Source organism: Mustela nigripes, chromosome 18 (assembly GCF_022355385.1).
Source record: "Mustela nigripes isolate SB6536 chromosome 18, MUSNIG.SB6536, whole genome shotgun sequence".
Taxonomy (NCBI): Eukaryota; Metazoa; Chordata; class Mammalia; order Carnivora; family Mustelidae; genus Mustela; species Mustela nigripes.
Window position 1 is genome coordinate 13,791,509 of NC_081574.1, and position 25,000 is coordinate 13,816,508.

The 25,000-nt window shown below is 38.2% G+C and overlaps 1 protein-coding gene across 2 annotated transcripts in view; it reads left to right on the forward strand.

The window, feature by feature from the left end:
- Nucleotides 1-25,000, forward strand: part of TRAPPC11 (trafficking protein particle complex subunit 11) — a 44,720-nt gene that overhangs the window by 2,183 nt on the left and 17,537 nt on the right. Inside the window, exons 2-23 of one of the 2 annotated variants that reach the window (XM_059384023.1) lie at nucleotides 697-922; nucleotides 3,175-3,344; nucleotides 4,294-4,364; nucleotides 5,465-5,579; nucleotides 6,992-7,091; nucleotides 7,442-7,515; nucleotides 9,472-9,568; nucleotides 11,201-11,334; nucleotides 11,987-12,134; nucleotides 14,656-14,749; nucleotides 15,490-15,569; nucleotides 15,683-15,761; nucleotides 15,844-15,898; nucleotides 16,240-16,385; nucleotides 16,834-16,895; nucleotides 17,005-17,137; nucleotides 17,734-17,864; nucleotides 21,401-21,556; nucleotides 23,148-23,335; nucleotides 23,468-23,616; nucleotides 23,804-23,925; nucleotides 24,482-24,601. In XM_059384023.1, coding sequence (XP_059240006.1) covers nucleotides 719-922; nucleotides 3,175-3,344; nucleotides 4,294-4,364; nucleotides 5,465-5,579; nucleotides 6,992-7,091; nucleotides 7,442-7,515; nucleotides 9,472-9,568; nucleotides 11,201-11,334; nucleotides 11,987-12,134; nucleotides 14,656-14,749; nucleotides 15,490-15,569; nucleotides 15,683-15,761; nucleotides 15,844-15,898; nucleotides 16,240-16,385; nucleotides 16,834-16,895; nucleotides 17,005-17,137; nucleotides 17,734-17,864; nucleotides 21,401-21,556; nucleotides 23,148-23,335; nucleotides 23,468-23,616; nucleotides 23,804-23,925; nucleotides 24,482-24,601 — 2,628 coding nt within the window. In that variant the 5' untranslated portion in view covers nucleotides 697-718. The remainder of the gene's footprint in view (nucleotides 1-696; nucleotides 923-3,174; nucleotides 3,345-4,293; nucleotides 4,365-5,464; nucleotides 5,580-6,991; nucleotides 7,092-7,441; nucleotides 7,516-9,471; nucleotides 9,569-11,200; nucleotides 11,335-11,986; nucleotides 12,135-14,655; nucleotides 14,750-15,489; nucleotides 15,570-15,682; nucleotides 15,762-15,843; nucleotides 15,899-16,239; nucleotides 16,386-16,833; nucleotides 16,896-17,004; nucleotides 17,138-17,733; nucleotides 17,865-21,400; nucleotides 21,557-23,147; nucleotides 23,336-23,467; nucleotides 23,617-23,803; nucleotides 23,926-24,481; nucleotides 24,602-25,000) is intronic. The other variant, XM_059384024.1, reaches the window with a different exon arrangement.

Here is a 25,000-nt window from a genome sequence, read left to right on the forward strand (position 1 = left end):
AGCAGCGGGAGTGGGAGAGGGAGAAGCAGGCTTTCCCCTGACCAGGGACCTGGACACAGGACTAGATCCCAAGACCCCAGGATCATGGCCTGAGCTGAAGGCAGATGCTTAACGTCTGAGCCACCCAGGTGCCCCGAAAAGGGACTCTTGATACATGATTTTAGGAATGAGAAATGGTCTTTAAAATATAATAGCAATTTTCTTTGGAATAAACACATTTTTATATAATTGCTTTTGTATAGTTAGTGTGTGGTAGGATTTATTATGGACTGATTCTCAGCTGAAGAACACAGTGGAAACATGTCCCTCCTAGACATTTTCATTCCATGTTAGTTTTTCTCTTCTAGATTTTCATTTAGATAATACATTTCACATTAATTATGGAGAAATGAGAAAACATAGCTATTTAGATAACTAGCACATTTAAAAAATAATTTTCTGGGAATTCAGAGATGATAAGTTAGCCATTATAGAGAAATTAGATGTTGCATTTATTATGTGTAAGTCAACGGTTATTTTTCTTTATATCAAAAATGGGTCATGAGACCTATTTTAATTTTATCACCTCTCTGCGGACACTTGAGAAGACTCCGTCCGTTGCCTTTTTGTAATGTTTTATAAATGGTGGAGGCAGGTAGATTAGATATGGATATGGGCTTTTAAAACATTTTGAATGTATTTACATTTCTATTTCAGATTTTTTCCTGACACCTTGAACATGAGCCCCACACAGTGGGACTTCCCTGTGGAATTATGTTGCCGGCCAATGGCTTTTGTTACCCTTACGGGCCTGGATGTAGTTTATAATGCCATCCATCGAGCTGTCTGGGATGCTTTCTGTGCCAATCGGAGGGCTGATCGGGTACCGATATCTTTCAAGGTGCTCCCAGGTGACCATGAGTATCCCAAATGTAGACCTAAGGTAATGGCATGTTTGCAGGGGGGCCTTTCCTTCTCTCCCTCTCTTCCTCTGTGTGTGAGGTATATGCCTTTTTTGTTCCTAACGTCTTTGTTGAAAATCCCTGAGTTTATCAAAGCCATGGTTGTAGTGATGCATTAGGAAAACCCAGGGCTTTTTCATGTATGTAATGCACTATAGTTACGTTTAATGATAGCTATTTTTTTAACCCCAGAGGAATAATTACTCTATAATTACTAAGTTTTCTATCCTGGGTTTTCTTTCTTTCTTTCTTTCTTTTTTTTTTTTTGTATTTGCTTAAAACCCCTCCCAGTCTTTGTAAAGCCTTCTCCAAAATGAAGGTCTCACATTCCCCATTTATCATTACCAGTATCGTTGGTAGAATTTGCAGTCTTTGCAGTTTGTTTCAGTTTCACACACTTTTGAGCACTTACTTTGTGTTGGGTTCTAGGAACTATGCAATAGGCTGGTGATAAAAATTTAAATAAGACCAGCTCTGTCTCTGGAGAGTTCTACATGAAGTAAAACAGGTTATTTAGTGAGGAGTATGGAAAGGTATTACATTCAAAACCGAATTTTAGGTTGAACATCATACTAGAGACTCTAATTTACCTAGAAAGTCCGAGAATGATGTTAAGAATAGCAGCTAATACATGGAAAGTGCTTACAAGGCCAGTTTACTTTTTCAAGAAAATCATGTATAATTGATTTGCTGTTTATCATAGTCTTTTTTTTTTTAAGATTTTATTTATTCATTTGACAGAGAGAGAGAGATCACAAGTAGGCCGAGAGGCAAGCAGAGAGGAGGAAGCAGGCTCCCCGCTGAGCAGAGAGCCCGATGCGGGGCTCGATCCCAGGACCCTGAGATCATGACCTGAGTCAAAGGCAGAGGCTTAACCCACTGAGCCACCCAGGTGCCCTGTTTATCATAATCTTAAGAGCTGGTTTGAAAGTCAGTTGACAAGACACATTGATCAAAATAAACCACCTGCTCTTTTTTATTTTTATTTTTAATAAACATTGCTCTGGAGCAATGTTCCTTACAGACTGGTCTTTGGACCAAGGATATCATCATCACTGGTGATGTTTATGAAAAATGTAAGTGCGAGGCGCCCTTCGTGAAACTCTGGAAGGGTAGGGCCTGTGAATTTGGTGGCCAGCCGATCTTTCGCAGACCACATGCGGTTTCCTATCCCCGGCTGTCAAAGCTGCGTGGTTTTTCTGGCATTGTGCAGGGGACAGCACCCCAGCTCCTTGGTGTTTGTCCTTAGTGTGGAGCTTGTTCCCGGGTGGGCCGGCCCAGCACAGCTCTCCTCCTTTTGTCCTGGATCCATTCTCCCTCGTGGGAGCTTTTCATGTGCCCTTCCTTGTTCTTCCCTGAGTCCATAAGTTTTTTGTTTCCGATTCCTCCACTGGATAATAATGACCCTTTATTGTCTTTCCTCCCTTGAAGAGGCTGTTGGGGTAGTCTGAGTCGGGGCCAGCACTCTGGAAGCAATTTGAGGTTTCAGTGAGTTTCTTCAGGGTTAACGTTCACACCAACACCTCTGTCTCTGCTGATGTGGCACTTAGTGTGACCCCCGAGTGACTGCTATCACGCTTCCGTATTTAAGAGTTGTCTTTCATTTTTCCCTCCATCCACAAGTAAAGTAAAATGCAACGTGTCTTTGAAACAAATGAACGCATGTTAGGTTTTAGATTGTATTTTATTTGAGCTGCTTTGGCAAGAATGGAGACTGGAATGAGGAATAGGATTTACCTGACTTCCAAGGTATTTGAGAGCCTTGACGTTACTAGAAGTGCCCTGATTTTGGTTATTCTTTCTTTCTTTTCTTTTTTTTTTTTTTTAAAGATTTTATTTATTCATTTGAGAGAGAGACAGAGCACAAGCAGGGAGACAGGCAGAGGGAGAGGGAGAAGCAGACTCCCCGCTGAGCAGAGAGCCTGATGTGGGACTCTATCCCAGGACCCTGGAACTATGACCTGAGCCGAAGGCAGATGCTTAACCCACTGAGCCACCCAGGCGCCCCGGTCATTCTTTCAGCAGAAACTGTAACAGACCCACGGTTGGGATTCGACCTCCAGTACTTGTTAGTGCCCATGTGATCTCTCTGTAGACCTCAATAAAAATGTTAACAATGTGTCATGTGTTTGTGGAATGAGGGGAACACACAGGAAGTGTGTGCCGCTCCGGGACGGGTGGCTTCTGCCATTGTTATCCAGTAAGTGTCTTCAGCTTTTGCCAATGTCCACAGAGAACTTCCTACGAATGGTACATTCCTAAGGGGATCCTAAAGACCGGCTGGATGAACAAACACCTGAACCTGGTGCCGGCCCTGGTGGTTGTGTTCTACGAGCTGGACTGGGATGAGCCCCAGTGGAAAGAAAAGCAGTCCGAGTGCGCCACCAGAGTGGAGATCGTCAGGTGCGTCTTCCCTGCGGATCTGATGGGGCGAGGGAGGTTGTATCATTTCCCAGCATTTACTCAAGGCAGCTGAGACCCAGCACTCACTTGCCAACCTCCAGGGACACTTGGTCGGTCCCTGACAGCTTAATGTGAATGCTTAACTTCTGCAATGCAAAGGTGTGTGAAGAAATGTAGATGACACGTTAGTCTGAATTTCCAACTGCTTTTTTCTTGCATTTTACTATCTGGGGGGGAAGTGTAGTAATTTGCTTTTTAGTCTCACAAGACATTTGTTCTGTCCCCATTCCGGTTTCAAAATAATTCTTTTGGGTGACCAGTCTGTAACGTGTCAGCATCAAGAAATAAGTTACGTTATAACTTTTACATGAAAGTATATAGTAAACTTGGCTTTGAAAGCAGATTTTTGTCAGGATTAGAAGCTTGGTATGAGAGTAGACTTTTTTTTTTTTTTAAATTTTATTTATTTGACAGAGATCACAAGTAGGCAGAGGCAGGCAGAGAGGGAGAATCAGGCGCCCCGCTGAGCAGAGAGCCCGATGCGGGGCTCGATCCCAGGACCCTGGGATCATGACCTGAGCCAAAGGCAGAGGCTTTAACCCACTGAGCCACCCAGGCACCCCAAGTGTAGACTTTTAAAATGAAATCACTGTAGCATAGAAGTTTCTTTGTATATGGGGAAAGATTTCCTCTAATCTTGGAGGGTTTTAGTTGAAATTCATCTTTTTAAAATTGAATCATCAAACTTGTACTTTTTGGAAGTCTTTTTTTTCTTTTAAAGATTTTATTCATCTGTTAGCATGAGCGGAGGGGTAGAGGGAGAAGGAGAAGCGGACTCCCTACTGAGCAGGGAGCCTGATGTGGGGCTCGATCACGGGATCCCGATATCATGACCTGAGCTGAAGGTAGATGCATATGTTTACTTAATTTTATTATTTTTCCATTTCAGACAGAGTTTACAAGGGAGAAACACAAAAGTTGCAGTGGTTCTGATTCAGAAGAAAACTCCTTTGCCCCCAGGTATCAGAAGGTTAATTAATAATCAATGAATTGCTTTATACTTCCCATTCTTATTATCAGAAGGTTAATTAATAATCAATGAATTGCTTTATACTTCCCATTCTTATTATCAGGAGGTATAGTTTTTGATGTTAAAATCTATGCATTCAGTTATAGGAAAGATGGTGTGTTCACTTTAAAAAGTACTAATAATGCATAAATAAATGCCTAGTGTAAAAACTAAAATGCTAAAATTAAAATATTAAAAGATTTAATATTAAATATTAAAATATTCTGCTACCCCCCAGTTCCACTTAACTCACTGTGTAGGTGTACATCAGTTGACAAAAAAAAATTTTTTTTTAAAGATTTTATTTATTTATTTGACAGAGAGAGAGATCACAAGTAGGCAGAAAGGCAGGCAGAGAGAGAGAAGGTGGGGAGCAGGCTCCCTGCTGAGCAGAGAGCCGGATGCGGGGCTCTATCCCAGGACCCTGAGATCATGACCTGAGTCAAAGGCAGAGGCTTAACCCGCTGAGACACCCACGCACCCCGACAAAACTGATTTTTTAAAAGGAATATTATTCACTTGTTTTTTTAAAAAAAGAATGTTATTTAGCTCTCTGAGGTCAGTTTGAAATTATATTCCTACCGTGACTTTTTTTTCTTAATGTGCAATCAGACAAAGAAAAATGGTGTAGGATTTCTGCTTTTTTATAAGAAAATCTCTTAGCTCCAGATGCTTGTTTTTTCTATATTCTAAGACTTTGAGAGGCCAAAATATTTTTTGTTTCTCTTTTGAAACTTCTGGCATCTGAGTTTTAGAAACCACTTTCATGGATTATTGCTTCCAGTTTTAGTTAAAGGTTTTGAAACAGTAATGTGGCATATCTTTTGGTGTTACTTGGCCTAACTTGGCTTAGTAGGAAATTCCGCAGGGTTTTCCTAACAGATATGTACGGCGTGACTTCTGAGAACTGCCCCCTAAGAGCTCTCCGGAGGCCTTCTGGCTTGGCGAAAGGGGGTTTGGTTTTTCTTCCTAATTACCTTGTTTAGATTTGTTGAAAAAAATACATGAATCATTTTCTTTCTCTCTTCATCTTTATGGGATCTGTCAATAGGAGAAGATGTCACTGCGTCAGAAAGAGCCGCAGCTTTATGTAACGCGTGTGAACTCTCGGGAAAATCTCTGTTTGTCCTACCCCACACTGATCACTTGGTGGGTTACATTATAAGGTAAATAAAGATCTTAAACTTTTTTAGATCTTGGATTATCAGAGGCATTGAAAAAATGGGTTGCTTAGACTTTTTTTTTAGTATCCTATTTCGCCTTTGAAAACAAAGGTTACCCATTTATAAAACTTCATAGTTCAGCTGAGGTTAATATGTTCTTTCAAATAGTGTATGGTTCAAAGTTTGAACCCAATATGAATTATTTCTACGTTTTAACGTTTTAAAAACTGCAGTTTTAAAAATAGAAAATCTAGGGGTGCCTGGGTGGCTCAGTTGGTTAAGCATTTGCCTTCAGCTCAGGTCATGATCTCAGGGTCTTGGGATCGAATCCTGCATTGGATTCGGGGAGCCTGCTTCTCCCTCTCCCTCTCCCCTGCTCATGCTCTCTCTCCCTCACTCTCTTCCTCAAATAAATAAATGGAATCTTTAGAAAAAAGAAATAGAAAATCTTACCTTAGGAAGTATATTGAATATTGAAAGTTTTGGCTTATCCATTTTTTTTCTTAGCATGTTTTCCTTAAGGATGTGTCTAAACTCTTTGAATACAGCTTTAAAATTCTGTTTTATTCTGAGGAGGAAAAACCTTGAAGTCCAGCTTTATCTAGCTATGAATTTAGCTTTCTTTCATATCCTGGGCAGATACTTGTAATACATACATACTTTCACAAAAGGAACTTTGAGTTGTCTATCTGTGGTCAAATTTTCTTTGTTCCTGTGTTATCTCAAACCTAGGGAGTGAAACAGGATTTGAATCCTATGAATGTTACTTTCCCCCTCACTTGCCAGTATTTTTTTCTTTTTAAGATTTTATTTATTTCCTTGACACAAAGAGAGTGAGAGAGAGAGCACAAGCAGGGGGAGTGGGAGAGGGAGAAGCAGGCTCCCGCTGAGCACAGAGCCCCACTCGGGAAATGATTCTAGGACCCGGGGATCATGACCTGAGCTGAAGGCAGACGCTTCAGCATCTGAGCCACCCAGATGCCCCTCATTTGCCAGTTTTCATTTTTGGTGCTTTTTCCATTAGTTTTCTTATCCTCTAACCTTAAATATTAAAAGCACAAGAAATAATCAAATTAAGTGAATACTGGAAATCTCTTTCCTTCACACTTCTTATAAAATGAAAGTGGGTGGACGTCATCTTAGAGATTATGTGATTTCTACAAATTATAAAAAAGTTATTTTTATCAGTTGTTTCTTGGACCGTAAATAATTCTAAATGGCTTTTGGGGGGGTCTAATCTTTACATTTATTATTTAGAAATTTCATGTATTTTGCTTTACGTTTTGTCTTTATCATGAAGTAAAATAGACATTGTCTCTGTTAGGATTTTACTTTCAGGTCTTATAAATATGATACTTGAGAACAGTTTGGTTTAAACTAACTTTAGTGTTTGAATGTTGATTTTTTTTTAACAGATTAGAAAATGCCTTTTATGAACATGCACAGACTTATTACTACACTGAGATCAGAAGAGTGAAATCTCATAAGGAATTTTTGAATAAAACAACACACCAGGTATATTATTTTTCCTAAAGAAGGAAAGAATAGAAGCATTCCAAGAGCAGGTTATTATCATAGATTAGTTTTGAAGAGATTATTAAATATCTATAATGCTTTGATGTTTCTAATTGGCTTTTGTGCTTTTAAAGTTTTTTTTTTAAGCTTTTAAAAACAAGTTTGTCTTCTCTCCTTTTTGGCCTTAAAGTTCTTAGAGATTTTTATAGCTTCCTTAACAATGCTTGTTGGAATAATTCTTGATCTGAGTATTTACCTTTCTACTTTGATGTCTCCTCTTCATGTTAGTGTACTTTTTACATTTTAAGAGAGTGTGTGTAATAATGATATCTTTTTTCTATTCTTTTCAGCTTTTATTTGTCAGACATCAATTTAAAATAGCTTTCTTCAGTGAATTGAAACAGGATACACAAAATGCTCTGAAGTAAGTTTTTAACAGTTGTCAAACTAAATTTTTCTTACTTTTATGTTAACAGTAACATATTAATGGCAACTTGTGAATCTCCACCAAACTTTAATTCATTTTAAGATGCTTATGTTGTTTAGATTCAGGTATGTAATATTTAATTTGTTCAGAGAGGAATGGAATATAATATTTTGAGATTTAAAAAAATATTTCATTTTATTATCAGAAGTAAATTTCATAGTATCATAAAGCTTTCTGGTCTAGTCTAATTTCATGATCGAAAGAAACATTAAAATTCTTCCTATCCTATTGACTGCTTATTTGTATATTCAGTAAAATTTTTGTGTTGACTCATTTCCACAATTAAATATATATTTAGACATTATCTAATGCTGTGAATTTCTTAATATGCATGGTGCATTTATTTATTTATTTATTAAAAGATTTTATTTATTTATTTGACAGAGATCACAAGTAGGCAGAGAGGCAGGCAGAGAGAGAGGAGGAAGCAGGCTCCCCACTGAGCAGAGAGTCTGATGTGGGACTCGATCCCAGGACCCTAAGACCATGACCTGAGCCGAAGGCAGAGGCTTAACCCATTGAGCCACCCAGGCACCCCAATGGTGCATTTATTTAATTCAACTATGATTTTATTTATTTATTATTTTTTAAAGATTTTATTTATTTATTTGACAGACAGAGATCACAAGCAGGCAGAGTCAGGAGAGAGAGAGAGAGAGAGGAGGAAGCAGGCTCCCTGCAGAGCAGAGAGTCTGACGTGGGGCTCAATCCCAGGACCTTGGGATCATGACCTGAGCTGAAGGCAGAGGCTTAACTCACTGAGCCACCCAGGCGCCCTGATTTTATTTTTAATTAAAATATTTTTTTAAGTTTATAACACCGCTCAGCCTCCTTTTTAATATGAAGGCTCTCCTTCGAAGCTTTGGAGAGTAGTCGTGTATGTGTTGGCAGTGGTCACACGTTTTAATTCCTTTGCTTTTACTTAAGAGCACAATTTAATTGAACATTTTTTTCTAGCTTTTGCTCTATTTTTTGAAGATTGACAGTGGCGGTGCAACATAGAGATAAGAAACAGCTATCTATCCTAACCCTGAAGAGAGGCTAAGCATACAGAGCAGAAAAGTAAGAGAAAAAAAGAAAAATAAATCTTTTGTCTGGAGGAATATTGCAGAAACATCTTCCTTTCTTGTTACTGTGGAGGTGGAGAACTCCAAACTCTCTCTAAATCTCAGACACTTGGTGTGATTCGAAGCGGCGCTAACGTAGTTCGTTCCTTACCGTTGGTGTGAGTTAAAAACATTCCCTTGTTGTTCTGATCAGAAGTAATTCTGGAAAGAAAGATTTGACCTGAGGAAGTTAGGAGCAAAGAGTGATGTTTGGAGGAGACTGAGGTGCCCCATTGCCTTCCCTTTTCCGGCTGGCGTCCTTCTGGCCGACTCTCCTTTCCCACCGCACTTCCCCTTCTCCAGCCGGTGCCTGCAATCAGCAGTGTGCTCGGAACTTTGGAGATTCTGGTGTTTAAAAGCTATTGATAGTCCCTTCTTTGCTAATAAAATTTCTCTTTGTTGGAGAAGCTCGTAATGGTGCCTTTAAAAAAAATCTGATTATTTATTTATTAATTTTTTTAACAGAATGCTAACTTTTTAACATAATTCTGGACAATTGTCCACTCTCATTTTCAACTTATTTTCTGTCCGTTATTGACAGATGTTAATAACAGAACAATGTACACGTGATGTTTCTGTTCTTAGTGAAAAGTCATTGATTCCTCCCACATATTATCAATCAGTAGATCATTTTTCAGGAAATCAGAGATGGATATGTATAAGTAATTCCTGAACTGTTGAGCACTAAGAAATGTTGAGTAAATATTGTCTCTTATTTCTAATAATTTGTTCTTGGGAATCCTTTCTTAAAATTAATAATTAACCGTGTTGCACCTGTTTATATTAGGAATTACAGGACCGCCTATAACCTTGTACATGAATTGCGAGCCCATGAAACTAACATTCTGGAAATAAAGACTATGGCAGGATTTATAAACTACAAGGTAAATTGAAGGTTCTACTTCAAATAAAGGAAACTTGTCTTTAAATATTAGGTTGTCTTTTTGAAATTGAAAACCAGAGTTAGTTAATTGCTCTGAAGAGTATTTGATTAATTATGTTTTTCTCTTTTATGTCCCTTACTTCATATAGCTCCCTAGTAATTAGCAGCCTAATTGCAAGGCTTGGTTTTGAGTTTGTGGGGCTCAGAGTTCTCTCTTAGAGCAGTTTTACTTCTGTAAAATTCTTTAGGAGGGTCTTCTGATTTTAAGTGAGAGCAGGAGGAAGTGAGAAGAAAGCTACTTTTATTAGTGCATTTTATAAGATGCAACAAATCATAACTACGTAGGCCTTCCTTGGTTTAATGGCGACATGATACAAAAGGTACAGTGGATCACCTGAGAGGAAGCTTTTGTACCTGTCACGTAAGCATTTGAAGATTGTATGTGGTAGAAATAGATACCCCCAGAAGGCAGGTGGGACTTTTCGTTTTGCTTTTAATCTTTCCACACTCAGCTTTTAAAGATGGCTGGCCCTGAGATGGCGGCCTGAGAGGACTTAGGTGCTGGAATTGACTTTATAAATGTAAATTGGTACAAGGTCTGTAGAGAATATTTTTGCAACGCCTTATACACACTTTGAGTGGGTGTTCCCTTTGAGCTACCAATTCCATTTCAGGAAATTTACCTGACACATGGGCCAAGCCTTGCAAATCACATACATAAGGATATTTATTGCATCTTGTAATAGGAGAAGATTGGAAACAACGCAGCAATAAGTGACTGGTTCATATAAAGTATGACTGAGACAATGGAATATTTTGCAACTCATAAGAATGAGACAGCTCCACTTACTGATATGGAGTATTAGGTGAAAAAAGTAAGGTACAAAAGAGCATATTTAGTGTGATGCTCTTTGTTTAAAAAGTGTAGTTGATACTTAAATACACATACACTTGTCCGTGCGTAGACTGTTATCACGGAATATTCTGGGAGCTGGTTGCCTCTGGAACAGGAAATTGGATACCTTGAGGAACAGGGATGAGAGACTTAACTTTTCATGTATTCCTTGTACCTAAAATATAAAACTAATAATAAACATATGGAAAATAATTTAGGCGTCTTGTTTTGTGTTTTTCTTTTTACCTTACGTAGATATAGATCATTACTGTCTTGAGATAGCATTTCAGATAAAAAGTTTTCAAGAATTTCTGTAATCCTTGTTTGATACGGAGGCCACTGTGCTCTAATGGTGGTACAGAAAATCTTTACTTTCCGCCAATTCTAAAACTGAAAGTTAATCTGTCCGAGGGGTGGTAGGTAGTGTTTTATTTTTGACCACCTGTATGTTCTTCATTGGGTAAAATTTTTTGTATTCTAGCTTACTTTAATAAGCTTTTCTAAGGTGTTGAGTAGATTCAGTACAAATAGGGAATAATTTTTTTCTTTTATCAAGGGGACATAAGCGCCAGTTTCAGCATAGCCATTCTAATAGAGAAAATTAATTCTGTTGCCAAAAACTTAGGAGAGGAAATGTCATAGTCTTTTTGAAGTTAGTCTCACATTTTACCTGTTTTTAATTGAATATGCCTCTTGACTGTATGTTCTTTATTTGGGCGTTGATTTTCCATCTTGCAGATCTGCAGGCTGTGTTTTCAGCACAACACCCCATTGGATGCGATTGCTCAGTTCCGAAAACACATTGACTTGTGTAAGAAAAAAATCGGAAGTGCAGAGTTGTCTTTTGAGCATGCTGCGTGGATGTCTAAACAGTATGTTTTAAATTGTACTTTTAGAATTTTTTTTCTTTATGTACTTGGGCTTTGGAGGAATGGAATTAGCATGGACTTTGGTTGTCAGTTGAACTAAGCTTTTTTTGTCAGAAAGTAGGCTTTTAGAGATCTAGCTAGTGTAGGTATGTTTCCAGTAGTGGTAGATAATGATTCATGGAGTTCCTTAATGAAAATCACTTAATTCCTGGTACCATCTTTTTTATTCAGCGTATATTTAGGGAGTTTCCACCATGTGCTTAGGTACTGAGAATACTAAGGAGCAAAACAAAGTCCCTGCTGGCACGGAGTTTGCTATTCGAGACTGATGTTTAAAAATTCTAAAATGAAATTGTTTCCAGAAGCGTGGATGTGTTTGAGTGGTGGTAACTGTGTTGACGTGCGCTGCGATGGTGTATTTGTAATGCTTTGTCAGTACAGAAGAGTCTGCTTCAATGTAGAAGTTATCTGTAACCTGTAATTAGTGTGTGTCAGTATTTACCAAGGAACCCCCCCAACAGTTTATCAGAAGCATTATTTTAACATAGTCTGCTGAGGTTATGTAGTCAGGATGAATAATTATTAGAAGTAAGCTTCTTTATCTTCCCTTTATCATTTTCATCATTTTTTTATTTCTTGATTTTTTTTCTTTAAGATTCCAGGCCTTTGGAGACTTATTTGATGAAGCTATTAAGTTAGGGCTGACAGCTATTCAAACTCAGAATCCTGGCTTCTATTACCAGCAGGCAGCATACTACGCCCAGGAGAGGAAACAGCTCACAAAAACCCTCTGTAACCATGAGGTAAGTGACCGACTCCCATGTCATCTGGCACTTAGGAAATGTATTAATCATCTCTCAAAAGTGGATAAGACTAATGGATGTTTATAATCTTTTTCCAAGCCTTTAAACAGAATCCGTTTTCTTCTGATAAGAAGGTAAAAATATCTTCTATATTTTCAGGAATTATGGTTATTTTCATTTTTAGCCTGAGTACTCCATTTCCACCTGTGGATTAACAGAAGTTTTTCTGTCAGGAACTGACTTATGACTGGTAATAAGTTAGTGATGTAGACAAGGGCAGATTACTTTGAAATAAAAGTCACGGTGTGGCCTGAGCCATGCTCTAACTCCCTTTGATCACTGCTCTAGGAGTTTGAAGGACTTTGGAAGAATATGCTTTGTTTTGACCCACCAGAGAGGATCTTTTTGGACTTCTTTCTCTTCCTTGGGCTTTCTTCTGGAAAATTCTTAAGAATCTGTCTGAGGCATAATGTTTGTTTTTAGATTTTATTTATTTATTTGACAGAAAGAGACACGGAGAGAGGGAATACAAGCAGGAGGAGTGGGAGAGGGAGAAGCAGGCTTCGCATTAAGCAGGGAGCCTGAAGGGGGGGCTCGATCTCAGGACCCTGGAATCATGACCAGAGCCGAAGGCAACCGCTTAACAACTGGGCCACTCAGGCGCCCCTTGAGGCATAATATTAATTGCAGTTTCTTTTCCCCTTTTTTTAAAAAAAATTATTTACTTATTTATTTGAGAGAGAATGAGAGAGGGGAGAAGGTCAGAGGGAGAAGCAGACTCCCCTCAGGGCTGGGAGCCCCATGTGGGACTTGATTCCAGGACTCCGGGATCATGACCTGAGCTGAAGGCAGTTGCTTAACCAACTGATTGCAGTTTCTTAACTTGACATTTCATTCTGCCTGCCTTGTGGGTGGTTATAGTTAGATACCCGCGTCCCCATTAGCACCTTTAAAATAAGAAAATGGTATTTGTATGTATAAATATATTTACATTCACATGCTTCTGTCAGTTTATTTTCCTTGAAAATCTGCAGTTTTCTTCTCCGAAGATAGGTGGATATTATCAACAGTGCTACTTACAAAAACAGTTTGCGCCTTAATACTTAAATTGTTGGATTTTTTTCCCCTTAAGTCATGATATAACTATACTGTTTGCTACCCTGTTATTTGCATATGATTTATATCTTCATGGCATATTTTATATTTAAAAATTAGGCATTAAGATTTGAGCATAGTATTTTAAAAGGTGATTAAAACTATGTTTTATAAGGGTACAAGGAGATGGGATTAACAAATATCCTTAGTTGGAATGTAAAGTAATATTTCTGTCAAATAGTAATTTGAGAAGCCTCAAAATCATGCATCTCTTTTGACCCAGAAATCTATTTTCAGGGAGTGTAAGGGAGATAGGAGATCCTAAGAGAGAAGTACTGAGATTTACTTATCAAGTTCTTTGGGCAGACTTACTAATTATAATGTAAAAAATAAATAACAAGATGAACGACATAGGGAATTTATTAAAATATGGAACAGCATGCAGCCATAACAAATAATGTTTTAGAATAGTTAATGATGTGAAATTTACAATGAATATATTTAAGTGAGAAAAGCAGGTTGAAGGATCCTTCCAGTTGATAACAAATAAACGTTTGTATACAAAATCTGGAAGACGAAGGTAAACCCTGTTAACAGTGGTAATAGGTTTATAGGTGATTTAAGTTTTTATCCTCTTCCTTTTGGATATTTTCTGTATTTCTCAACAATGTACTTGCATTATATTTTGGTTTCAGAGGGAAAAAGTTACAAGAAAGAAAAATAAGGCAGTGTAAATTTGTAAATTCACAAATTTTTAATGTGTAAATTTGTGAGGCACCAAAAATAGCCCCTCCCCAACCACTACCAGGACTTCATACACCAGGGATAACAAAGGAAAATAGTGTCTTCTTTTAAAAACCGCTTATCACATTTTTTTTAAAGATTTTTAAAAATTTATTTGACAGGGATCTCAAGTAGGCAGAGAGGCAGACAGAGAGAGGGGGAAGCAGGCTCCCTGCTGAGCAGAGAGCCCGATGTGGGGCTCGATCCCAGGACCCTGGGATCATGACCTGAGCCAAAGGTAGAGGCTTTAACCCACTGAGCCACCCAGGCGCCCACATTGTTTTTATTTGCACAAAAAAACACTTATACATATGGAATAAACATCAAACATAATTGGCAAAATTTTTACTGGTTTATCATAGCAAGGATGAAAATTAAGGAGTTAGTTACTATGAAATCATTTATCAGAATCAGGTCGATTTATTCATTTTAATTTTTATGAGACTGCCTAGGTATTAAATGGAATGTTTATTTTCATTTTTGTGAAGATTTAATGTGTGTTAAAATACTCACAACTTTGATATTGAGACATATGTTTGGTATTTTTATTTATGAAAGTGTTTTTATTCTGTCAGAGATTGAAGATGAGTTGGTTTGTGAGAGGTTCATAAACTCTTATTTAGGGCTGTGTTTTACTTTACAGGCTTCAGTAATGTATCCCAATCCTGATCCGTTAGAAACACAAACAGGTGTTCTTGACTTTTATGGACAAAGATCATGGCGACAAGGAATACTAAGTAAATCATTTTTCCCTCTTCCCTTTTCTCTCAGCCTCAAAAGGCACAGATCACTATCGCAGTTTTTCCATTGGCTACATAGGCTGTAATAAATTATGTAGAGGTAAAAATGTGTGTTTTTTAAACATCTTTTTAAAGATTTTTCAGTTCTTTAGTTTTTAGGATGTTTTGTTTGTATCACTACATCTTAGAATAACTTCTAATCAAACATGAGTGTGATTAAAACATTTGGACATCTCTTGTCTTAAATGACCCAATAAGCCACTTAGATCTATTTTAATTCCGGTTAACTTTGATGATTTATTACATTTGATCTTTTAAAACCGTATTAACTTGTATTACCTTAGAAATTTCTCTGCATCTTTTTTGGGTTTGATACACAATTAATTTGAGCACTGTCTATGGCAATCAAACCTTAATTGTTAAGGAATTATCTACTTTAATCTCCAGAAAGTGTATTCTATATTGAGAATGACATTGATCTTATTCTTTAGGTGGTTGACTCCACTAGGGCAAGAGAATGCTGAGTTCAGTAATGTTCTTTTCAGAACAGAGATCACGGAGTAGTTGCCAGGCTAATAAAGCAGTCTCTTGGAATCTTTGAAGATTCTAGAATGGTTAAGAATCTTAAATACATTATATATAAGTAAAGGATTCAAGGAGTGTACACATCCAATGTTCATGTGAAGGATTTATGTTAAATGAGCTCTCTAAAATGGGTTGCGTCGTATCTTACACAGGTTTTGATCTTTCTGATCCTGAAAAAGAGAAGGTGGGCATTCTTGCCATTCAGCTGAAGGAGAGAAGTGTTGTTCACTCTGTAAGTTTGTTGGGTTTTCTCCCCCAATAGAAACTTTTTTTTTTTTTGCTGTATTCAAACAATACATGACATTATTTTTATTGGAATGTTTCACATTTTCTCTCTTCTGGCAGGAAATAATAATAACTCTTCTGAGCAATGCTGTTGCACAATTTAAGAAGTATAAGTGTCCAAGAATGAAAAGTCATCTAAGTATGTATTCCTAAGATGCCACAGTTTCATGCAACATGGAATAATTTAGAATTATGTACATAAAATCTTTTTCCCTTTACAGTGGTTCAAATGGGAGAGGAGTATTTTTATGCGAAGGATTATACCAAAGCTTTGAAGTGAGTCTTAGTCCCCATTTATTTTTATAAGTAATCTGATTACCTTACAGCAAAATGAGAATAGAAATGAGTTTTAAAGGATTTATAGTTTCCATATTTATTTCTGTATCTTTGAAACTCCATTTCTGTTATATTTTTTTAAGTGCTATCTGCTGGTACCATCATTCTCAATGTCTTGGGAAACCAGGTTCATCTAAACGTGAAGTTACCAGTTAAACTATTTCAGTACGAGTTTCTGACATGTATATAGAATGAGTCAAGCATGTTATTTCCTCCAAGAAGTCTTCAAGGCCTTTCTTGTGAAGCTGTTTCAGCATGTCTGACGTCTTGCCTTCTGTCAGGTTGCTGGATTACGTGATGTGTGATTACCGGAGTGAAGGGTGGTGGACCTTGCTCACGTCCATACTGACTACAGCGCTGAAGTGCTCCTACCTCATGGCCCAGTTAAAGGATTACATCACTTACTCCCTAGAACTCCTTGGAAGAGGTAACTTGGTGTTCTCTCAGTAAGATTCTGAATCTTTAAAGTTATGTAGCATCTTTAAGCTTCTTAAAATGGAAAGAACAACTCTCTCGAGTCTTTGACCATACTTTCACCCTGTGTAGATCAGTTTGCCAAAGGAAGGGACTCATAGTTTCATGGAACTTACTAGAGTCGAGGTCTCATGATAGTTGAGAAGAACAAAATTCTTCTTCCTTTTTTTTTTTTTTAAATTACGTCATGAAATGATTTTTCCCATCGAGTTCAAATGCGAGTATCTAGAGTGTTGGGGCTCCCATAGGAAGCTGTGTTATTGTACATTGTCTGGAATTGTGCTTAGCCATGTCAGAAGACTTATTTATCCTGTAGTATTTTAATACCTTCCGTGGGGGTGTTGGCGTTTACTTGCCTGTCTTACAGTTAGAGTTTGTTTCCTACTTCCATTTCACGTTAGCTTCAACTCTGAAAGATGACCAGAAATCTCGGATCGAAAAGAACCTCATAAATGTTCTGATGGTAAGTCTGAATTCTTTCTATAAAATAAGCTTTGGGCATACATAGACCTAGATCCGTACCTGTGTATTTTTATCGCTAGCCGACCAAAAATTGTACTCTGTTGGTGCAGAATGAGAGTCCCGATCCAGAACCCGACTGTGATGTCTTAGCTGTGAAAACAGCTCAGAAGCTGTGGTCGGACCGCATCTCCCTGGCCGGCAGCAATGTCTTCACAATAGGGGTACAGGACTTCGTGCCGTTCGGTGGGTCGCCAGCACCTGCGGTGCTATTTCAGAGAAATCCTCCTTATCGCTACAAAGTGAATAGCCGTGGAACTGGAAGTATAACCGGAAGAAAGTTCTAAATATGTTATCCTATAGATGAAATTGTGATTTTTTTTTCTTTCTCCCCATTGACATAAAAGATTTTCAACATTTTAAGTACTTAGCTTATATATTAAAATTGACTTTGTTTGTTTGTGTAGGAGTGATTTGAAATGCATTTGAGAAGATAGTCCTTTAAAAAAGCTTATCCTATAATACCTCAGCGGATATTTTGAAATAAGTTAAAAATAACAAAATAATTTTTTTCTCCCTTTAAACTCCTGTGTTAGTTATGTTTCAGCAGCAGGTATGTTTTTAGAATTAAAGGTGGTTTTGAAGGTATACTTTCTTTAAATGTGTTCTGTTTTTTAAAAAATGAACTACATTTATGTCTGTTGAAATGGCTCAAGAGCAGAATTCAGAAAGAATATCAAGGGTCGATGTTTCCTTCCTGAAAAGTAACTGTGGTTCTGAGAATCATGGGTGTGTGTCTCGAGGGTCCTGTGGTGTGTAACTCTATTTTATTTTATTTCTAGTACAATGCAAAGCCAAGTTTCATGCCCCGAGTTTTCATGTTGATGTTCCTGTGCGGTTTGATATCTATCTGAAGGCTGACTGTCCACATCCCATTCGATTTTCCAAGCTCTGTGTCAGCTTTAATAATCAGGTAACAATACCTCTTATTATATTTTTACCATTTGTGTATCTTATTATAGCTTGCATTAAATTAGTTGAAACCAACTTAGCGAAATTTTAGGTCTTAATGGCTGCCTAGTAACAAATAAACTTTGGTAAGGTCTATTTGAAAATAACTACATTTATAGTTCTCTGTATTAGCCTTTCAAGTGTTACACTTTTCCGTCTCTGAGTTTTGCTTTTATTCCATCCTTACGAAATGTAGGAAGTTAATTTTTTTAATACATAACTTGAATTTCAAGTGAGGTCTATCAAATATAATCTAATTGTCAAAATCATTTATTTTACATTCTAACTCTGGTATTCGTTTTTTATTATAAAACTGTTAAATGTTTGATGTTAAAGATATTGAAGTGGAATGGATGTCTATAAAGTGAAAAGTGAGTGCGTGCCCTCCAGTCCCATTACCCGGAAGTAGTCACTGTTAACTTCCTGAATAGTCGAGGCGTTTTCTGGGTGTGCACACAGAAGCAGCTTTTCCTTTCTGCAGAACTGGGATTATATACATTTTCACATTTCTGTAGCATATTAGAGTATTGTCAGGTACTTGAGTACATTTCACATATTTCAGTTCCAAGCTCACTTCAGAGGTAATTATCTTCTGGTCACCCAGAAAGTATACTGAGCCGTGAACCAGCAAGCATTTAACCAGCAAGTATTCTCAGCATTGTGGGGAACCTCAAAGCATTTAGTATATGTCAGCCCCTTTGAAATGGAAGCATTCTGGGGGCAGAGGCCAGGACTGACTCACAGATTGCCCTAGTAGGTAATAAGGACTCGGTTACATGGTGTAGGCCAGAAATACAGTTCCAACAGGCATGCCAGAGAAAAGGGAGGAGGTTTCAAAAATAAAGATGAAATGAAGATACTATAAAGTGGTGAGAAGGAGGAACATGGTTGGCAAAAGGCAACGCTGAATGGAAGCAGGAGCGCACGTTCTGGGTTTGTGGGTGGCAGGGACCCCAGCCTTGTAAGAGCAGAGGGGCCGTGAGCTGAGCCTGTGGGATGTGAGGCTATGTGGCTTGAAGGAGCTTGAAGAATTCAGCAGGGGGGAGCTAGTAAGAGAAATATTTGAAGATTTATTTGTTCATTCATTTATTAGGGTTATATTTATTGGAAAGAGCTTTACTTATCTTAATATATTGTTTTGTGTTTTTTTGACTCTTTGCAACTTTGAACTAGTCCTGGAATAGGTTCGGCTCAGTGAACCGGGGTCCCCTGCAGATCAGTGTGTTTTATTCAACTTGAACCATTGCCCAACGATTCCTTCTGATTAGTGTGAGAGTTTTTTGGTTTTTTTTTTAAGATTTTATTTATTTATTTGTCAGAGAGAGAGAGAGCACAGGCAGGCAGAGTGGCAGGCAGAGGCAGAGAGAGAAGCAGGTTCCCTGCTGGACAAGGAGCCTCACGTGGGACTTGATCCCTGGACTCTGGGATCATGATCTGAGCCGAAGGCAGCATCTTAACCAACCAAGCCACCCAGACAAGGCAGCGTCTTAACCAGCCAAGCCACCCAGGCATTCCTAATATGAAAGTATTAAAGCAAGAGCATGATACTTAGAATTTAAGAAACTTTGTTTCAGTGATGAAATAGAAAGAAATGACCTTATGGAAACCAACCAGAGCCTCATTATACGAACCCAAGTCCTAAGGTATGAGGACTTGCATGAGGCTGTTAGTGGTGGCAACGGAAAGAAAGGGCTACGAGAGGCATGTACAGCTCGAGGAGTCTCGATTGCTGAGTGTGTGTTGTCAGAGATAAAGAAGGGGGATAGGGTGGATAAAGGACAGCCCTCCCTCCCCCCACCAAGAACTATGTGTTTCTTTTAAGTGTACCTACAACATGATGATTGGAAACATCTATTGTAAATGGTGACCGCAGTAAGGTTCCTTAGTATTAGTCACCTCACATCGTTACCTTTTTCGGTGTGGGGAGAACATGTAGGTTGTACTCTCTTGGCAACTTGTGTGAATATAATACGGTTTGATTGAGTGTAGTCACTGTGCTGCACAGGAGATCCCCAGAACCTGTTCATCTCCTACTGGGAAGTTTGTGCCCTTGGCTCAGCCTCTCCCATTTCCCTCAGCCCTTTGCATCCACCATTTTACTGCTTCTCTGAGTCGCAGATTCCACATGTAAGTGAGATCAGTAGTATGATGGGGTTTTGTACGTAGTGTTGCTTCTTTTTTGGAGGGTTGTCCCTCTTCTTAGAATTCTTTCTCATGTTTTATGCTCTTAAAAGCCTTACTTCCTCGGAGAAACCTGATCGATTTTCCTAGCCACAACCCTCCAATAGTACTAATCACAGCTGTGCTTTCACTTCTGTCTGTATGATTATTTGGTAAATTGTTTTCTTTATTAAAATGTAAGCTTTTCTTACTTTTTTTTTTTGGCTCGACTAGGATATTGTTTTTTGAACTATTCTAAATCTGGACTTATAGGATAAATAGATTCTTATTTTACTTTTCCTGTTCTATCCTACTATCCCATTTCCCCCCTTTTCTTAACAGCTTCTAGAATTAAAAACTAATTTAAAATGTTAATATAAAATGTAAAGCAATTAGTTTTTTAAGTTAGGTTATATTCTGAATATGTGTTACTTGAAATCCAAGATCCAAATCATAAGGAAAAAAGTAGTACTTGGGTTTCAGAAGCATGGAATAGAAATAAAAAGTAGAGGGAAAGTATTAAACTTAACTACTTAGAATTTTCTGTGATGGTAATTCATTCGCTAGGGTGGTAGGTGGCTCTTGGAAAGTTTTTAAAATTTCCTGAATGGATGGGAATGGTGGTTCTGTAGACCTACCACAGGAAGGCTGTCTCCCTTTATTCGTCTGTAAGGAGGGTGCCCTTCTGGGATACTAGATGTACTTCTGGTTTGGGAGACGTTGAATCTGAGTGGTAGAATTCTCTCCTCTGGGCAGTTGTGGATATGAACTTACGGCCAAGGAAATAGGACAGAGTTTGTTTCTAATGTGGGAAATACTAGCAAAGAAGTGCAGAGTATGTAGAAATGGGTAAACTTCGCATTGAAAGGAACTGAAAGGGAAAAGAACTGAAAGCCAGCCAAGGAATGAAGCCCGTGGAGCCTCTGTATTAAGGGAACTAGAAGACAAAAAGACCTATGAGGGAAAACCAGGAAGTGGTGAAGAAGGGTGATACTACAGGGTCACAGAAGCCAAGTAACAAGAAAGCTGTCTAAGGGGATGATTGATAGGAGCATCCAATGAAACAAAGAATAGATCTTGGTTTTTCTCCAGGAAAGGGATGCGTAAATGTTTGCTGAAATCAGCTTGTGTCTGTGAACTGTCTTCACCTTGTGGCCGCACGTTGAGGACGGGCGCTTCCACTGGGCATAGACTACTTCTCACTGATCACCCTTCATGATGCTGTAGTTTTCAAGTGGTTCAGCTTACCTCGCTTCAAATCATTTGGTGTTTAGTGTCAGCAAAACATACTGACATTTGATGTTGATAAACTGTGACCCTTCCTAACCTCTCTTACAGGAATATAACCAGTTCTGTGTAATCGAAGAAGCAACCAAAGCAAGTGAAGTTTTAGAAAATTTGACTCAGGGAAAGATGTGTCTAGTTCCTGGTAAAACAAGGAAATTTTTATTTAAATTTGTTGCGAAAACTGAAGACGTGGGAAAGAAAATTGAGGTTAGTTATGAAATTTGTTTAACACATACTTGAAGTGACGAAAGTAGTATGAGTATGTCAGAAAGAATTTCATAGTGTACAGATTTATTAAGTGAAAAATGAACCTATTCCCCTTGGACTTCTCAAGGGCAATCATTCATGGTTTGGTGGGTTTTCTTTTATTGAGACTATACTATATACACTATTCCCATTGTTGGCTTTTTTCACTTACCCTGTGTTTATTAGGTATTTCCTCTTAGTACATAAGACCAACCTCATTTTTAATGGCTACATAATCAATTAAAGACTTTTAAACATATATATATATATATAATTTATAAATACATATATAAAATACTGTAGCAATTATATTTTGTATTCTGTGACATAATTCAGGCTAGAGATCTATATCATTTTGATGTTTAACATTTCTGATTGTATTTTTCTCTTTATTTTAAAGGATTTGTTTAATGCACATAATTAAAATGCTTTTTAGAAATACATGATGAAAGTATTATTTTTATTGAACATAAACTTCAGAACCAAACTATATGGGTTTAAATTCCGCCTCCCCCTCTTACTAGCGTGTGGCCCCGGGCAGCTACTTGATGTCTCTTTATCTCAGTTTACTCATCTGTGGAGTGGGAATAATAATGATACCCGCCTCTTAGTGTTTCATGAGGACTAAATCAGTTAGTTAATGTAAATTGCTTGGAATAATGACTAGTACGTAGTCAGCTCTCATTAAGTGCTTGTTTTCTGTGGCTTGAAAACCACGGTGATGGTTGGCTAATCTAAACTTAGGACCGTTTCTAAGATAGAAACATGAGACCATACTACCAGTGTTCCCAGAACACTTTCTGTGAACCTGTCGATTTTTTTTTTTTTTAATTTATTTATTTGACAGAGAGAGATCACAAGTAGGCAGAGAGGCAGGCAGAGAGAGAAGGAGAAGCAGGCTTCCCACTGTGCAGAGAGCCCGACATGGGGCTCGATCTCAGGACCCTGAGATCATGACCCGAGCTGAAAGCAGAGGCTTTAACCCACTGAGCCACCCAGGCGCCCCAGTGAACCGATTTTATTGTTAATCAAAATCCAGGGTTTTTTGCTAATTTCCTTAAAAAAAAAATTCTTTATGATTTTGACTAAATCCCTAATTACGTATTTTATTTTTTATAAGGTACCTAAGGAAGCCTACCAGATGGCAATCATAATTAATAACACTACTTTGAGTACATTTTGTTAACGGATTTAGTTGAAAGGAACGTTTATTCAGTTAAGGATAGTATAGCTGTTTGGGGGGAAAATATGTTTTATTAGGATTTACGAATTAGGTTCTGAGTATGCTCAGGGCCATCAAAGCATTCATGTATTTCACTCAGCAAGCACTAACTGAGCATCTGTGAAGTCAGATGATTATCTCCGTGTGAAGGCGAACGTAGTCAGTGTCCCAGCTCCTACGTGACCAGGACAGCTGTCACAGCCAGTGTTCTGACCCCATCACCCTGTGGTCTCTAGAGGAACGGGACGGACAAGCAGTCACTGTGTCCTTGTCACGAGGGGATGGTGACAAGTACGAGGTGGCATTTCTGACAGCCCTCCCATCTTGCAGATTACTTCGGTAGATCTGGTTCTGGGCCACGAGACGGGAAGATGTGTGGTTTTAAGTTGGCAAGGAGGAGGAGGCGACGCCGCTTCCTCCCAAGAAGCCTTGCAGGCCTCGCGTTCTTTCAGAAGACGGCCGAAGCTCCCCGACAATGAGCTTCACTGGGACAGCATCGTCATTCAGGCCAGCACAATGTACGTCCACCTCGCCAGGCAGATTGTGGAACGTCACAATCTTGTTTCTTCAGAATACTGTGTTTGAGTAACTTGTTTTCTTAAAAATCGGTTCCTCAGCTCAGGTGTTTTTTTTTTTTTTCCCCCACAAAGGATCATCTCCAGAGTTCCCAACATTTCCGTGTGTCTGCGACATGACCCTCCCGCCCTGACTAATGAAATGTATTGTTTGGTTGTGACTGTTGAGTCCCACGAGAAGACCCAGATCAGAGACGTGAAGCTCACTGCTGGTTTAAAACCCGGTAAGCGGGCCTCCTTAAAAATTGGCCAGTTTTCCTTCAACAGAAAATAAATGTCCGTGGTGACAACTGCAGGAAGTTTATTTCAGATGTGGTTATGAAGTAGTTATGACATGATCTGTGCAGTATGAATTGGTAGGATAATGTTTGAATTCTCCGTGTTTTAAAACACCAATATTAACACTTTTAGGACAGGATGCCAACTTAACTCAGAAAACGCACGTGTCTCTTCATGGAACAGAACTATGTGATGAGTCCTACCCGGCTTTACTCACTGACATTCCCGTGGGAGACTTAAATCCGGGGGAACCGGTGAGCCTTGGTCAACTACGATGGGAGAAGAGATCAACTAGATTGTAGTTTTAAATACGTAGGGAGTCTTAGATAGATCTAGAACATTTTAACAGCGTATCCCGAGACTAAAAATGGGATTTAACTAATGCACATTTTACACACACTTTACATATTTAAATGTTTAAAGTGTTGTAAGCAGTTTTTATACAAGTGATTTTAATTTTTTATTTTTTACAAGTGATTTTAGAACAAATGACCCTAAAATATGGAGGACTAGTTGCCCTGATAAAATAACTAAATAGCATTAAATGTGTAACTTAGTGAAATAACTTCTCAGGCTTTTGTTTCCAAAGTAAACACAACAATTGTTGAGAAGTTGAGAATGCGGATAAGAGAAGGTACAATAGTAATGATCCCGCTCTCACACTGAGTCAGGAACAGCCTGTAAAAACTGTTCAAGAATTTAGTCAGCTGGTGCAGTAAACTCTTAAAAGGTGGGGGCACATTATCCTAGAATATGTGGCAGGAAGAAATCTCTGAATTAGTAAATGAAAGTACTTTTATTTTGTTACAGCTGGAAAAAATGATATACGTTCGCTGTGGAACAGTAGGTTCAAGAATGTTTCTCGTGTATGTTTCTTACCTGATCAATACAACTATTGAAGACAAAGAAATTGTCTGCAAGTGTCACAAGGTATAAATTCTTGTAACTACTTCAGGAAGTATCCCATGTGGAGCATTCCCTATTTTGTATTTTTTAGTTTACCTGTAAAAGGATAAGCAGCTTAGGTACTTATTTTCTATTACAAAATTTTTTAAAAAGTAATTACAAATTAAATTAAATGTCTCTTGGGATTTTTTTCTTTGTCATTTATATTTATTATAAATGACATCCTATGGCTCAAACTTTAGAATATTGGCTTCCATGGCTTTTCGGAAGTCAAAAAAGTGGGGGATCTTTTGCAAATAAGTTTTGAGACTCTAAATCTATGTGTTTCCCTATAGAATCACACATTAGACAACATCTGTAAGTTGGTTATACGCTGAAGATTTTGGAGGATGGGAGGTCTCCCATCATGAAATATTTTTTCTC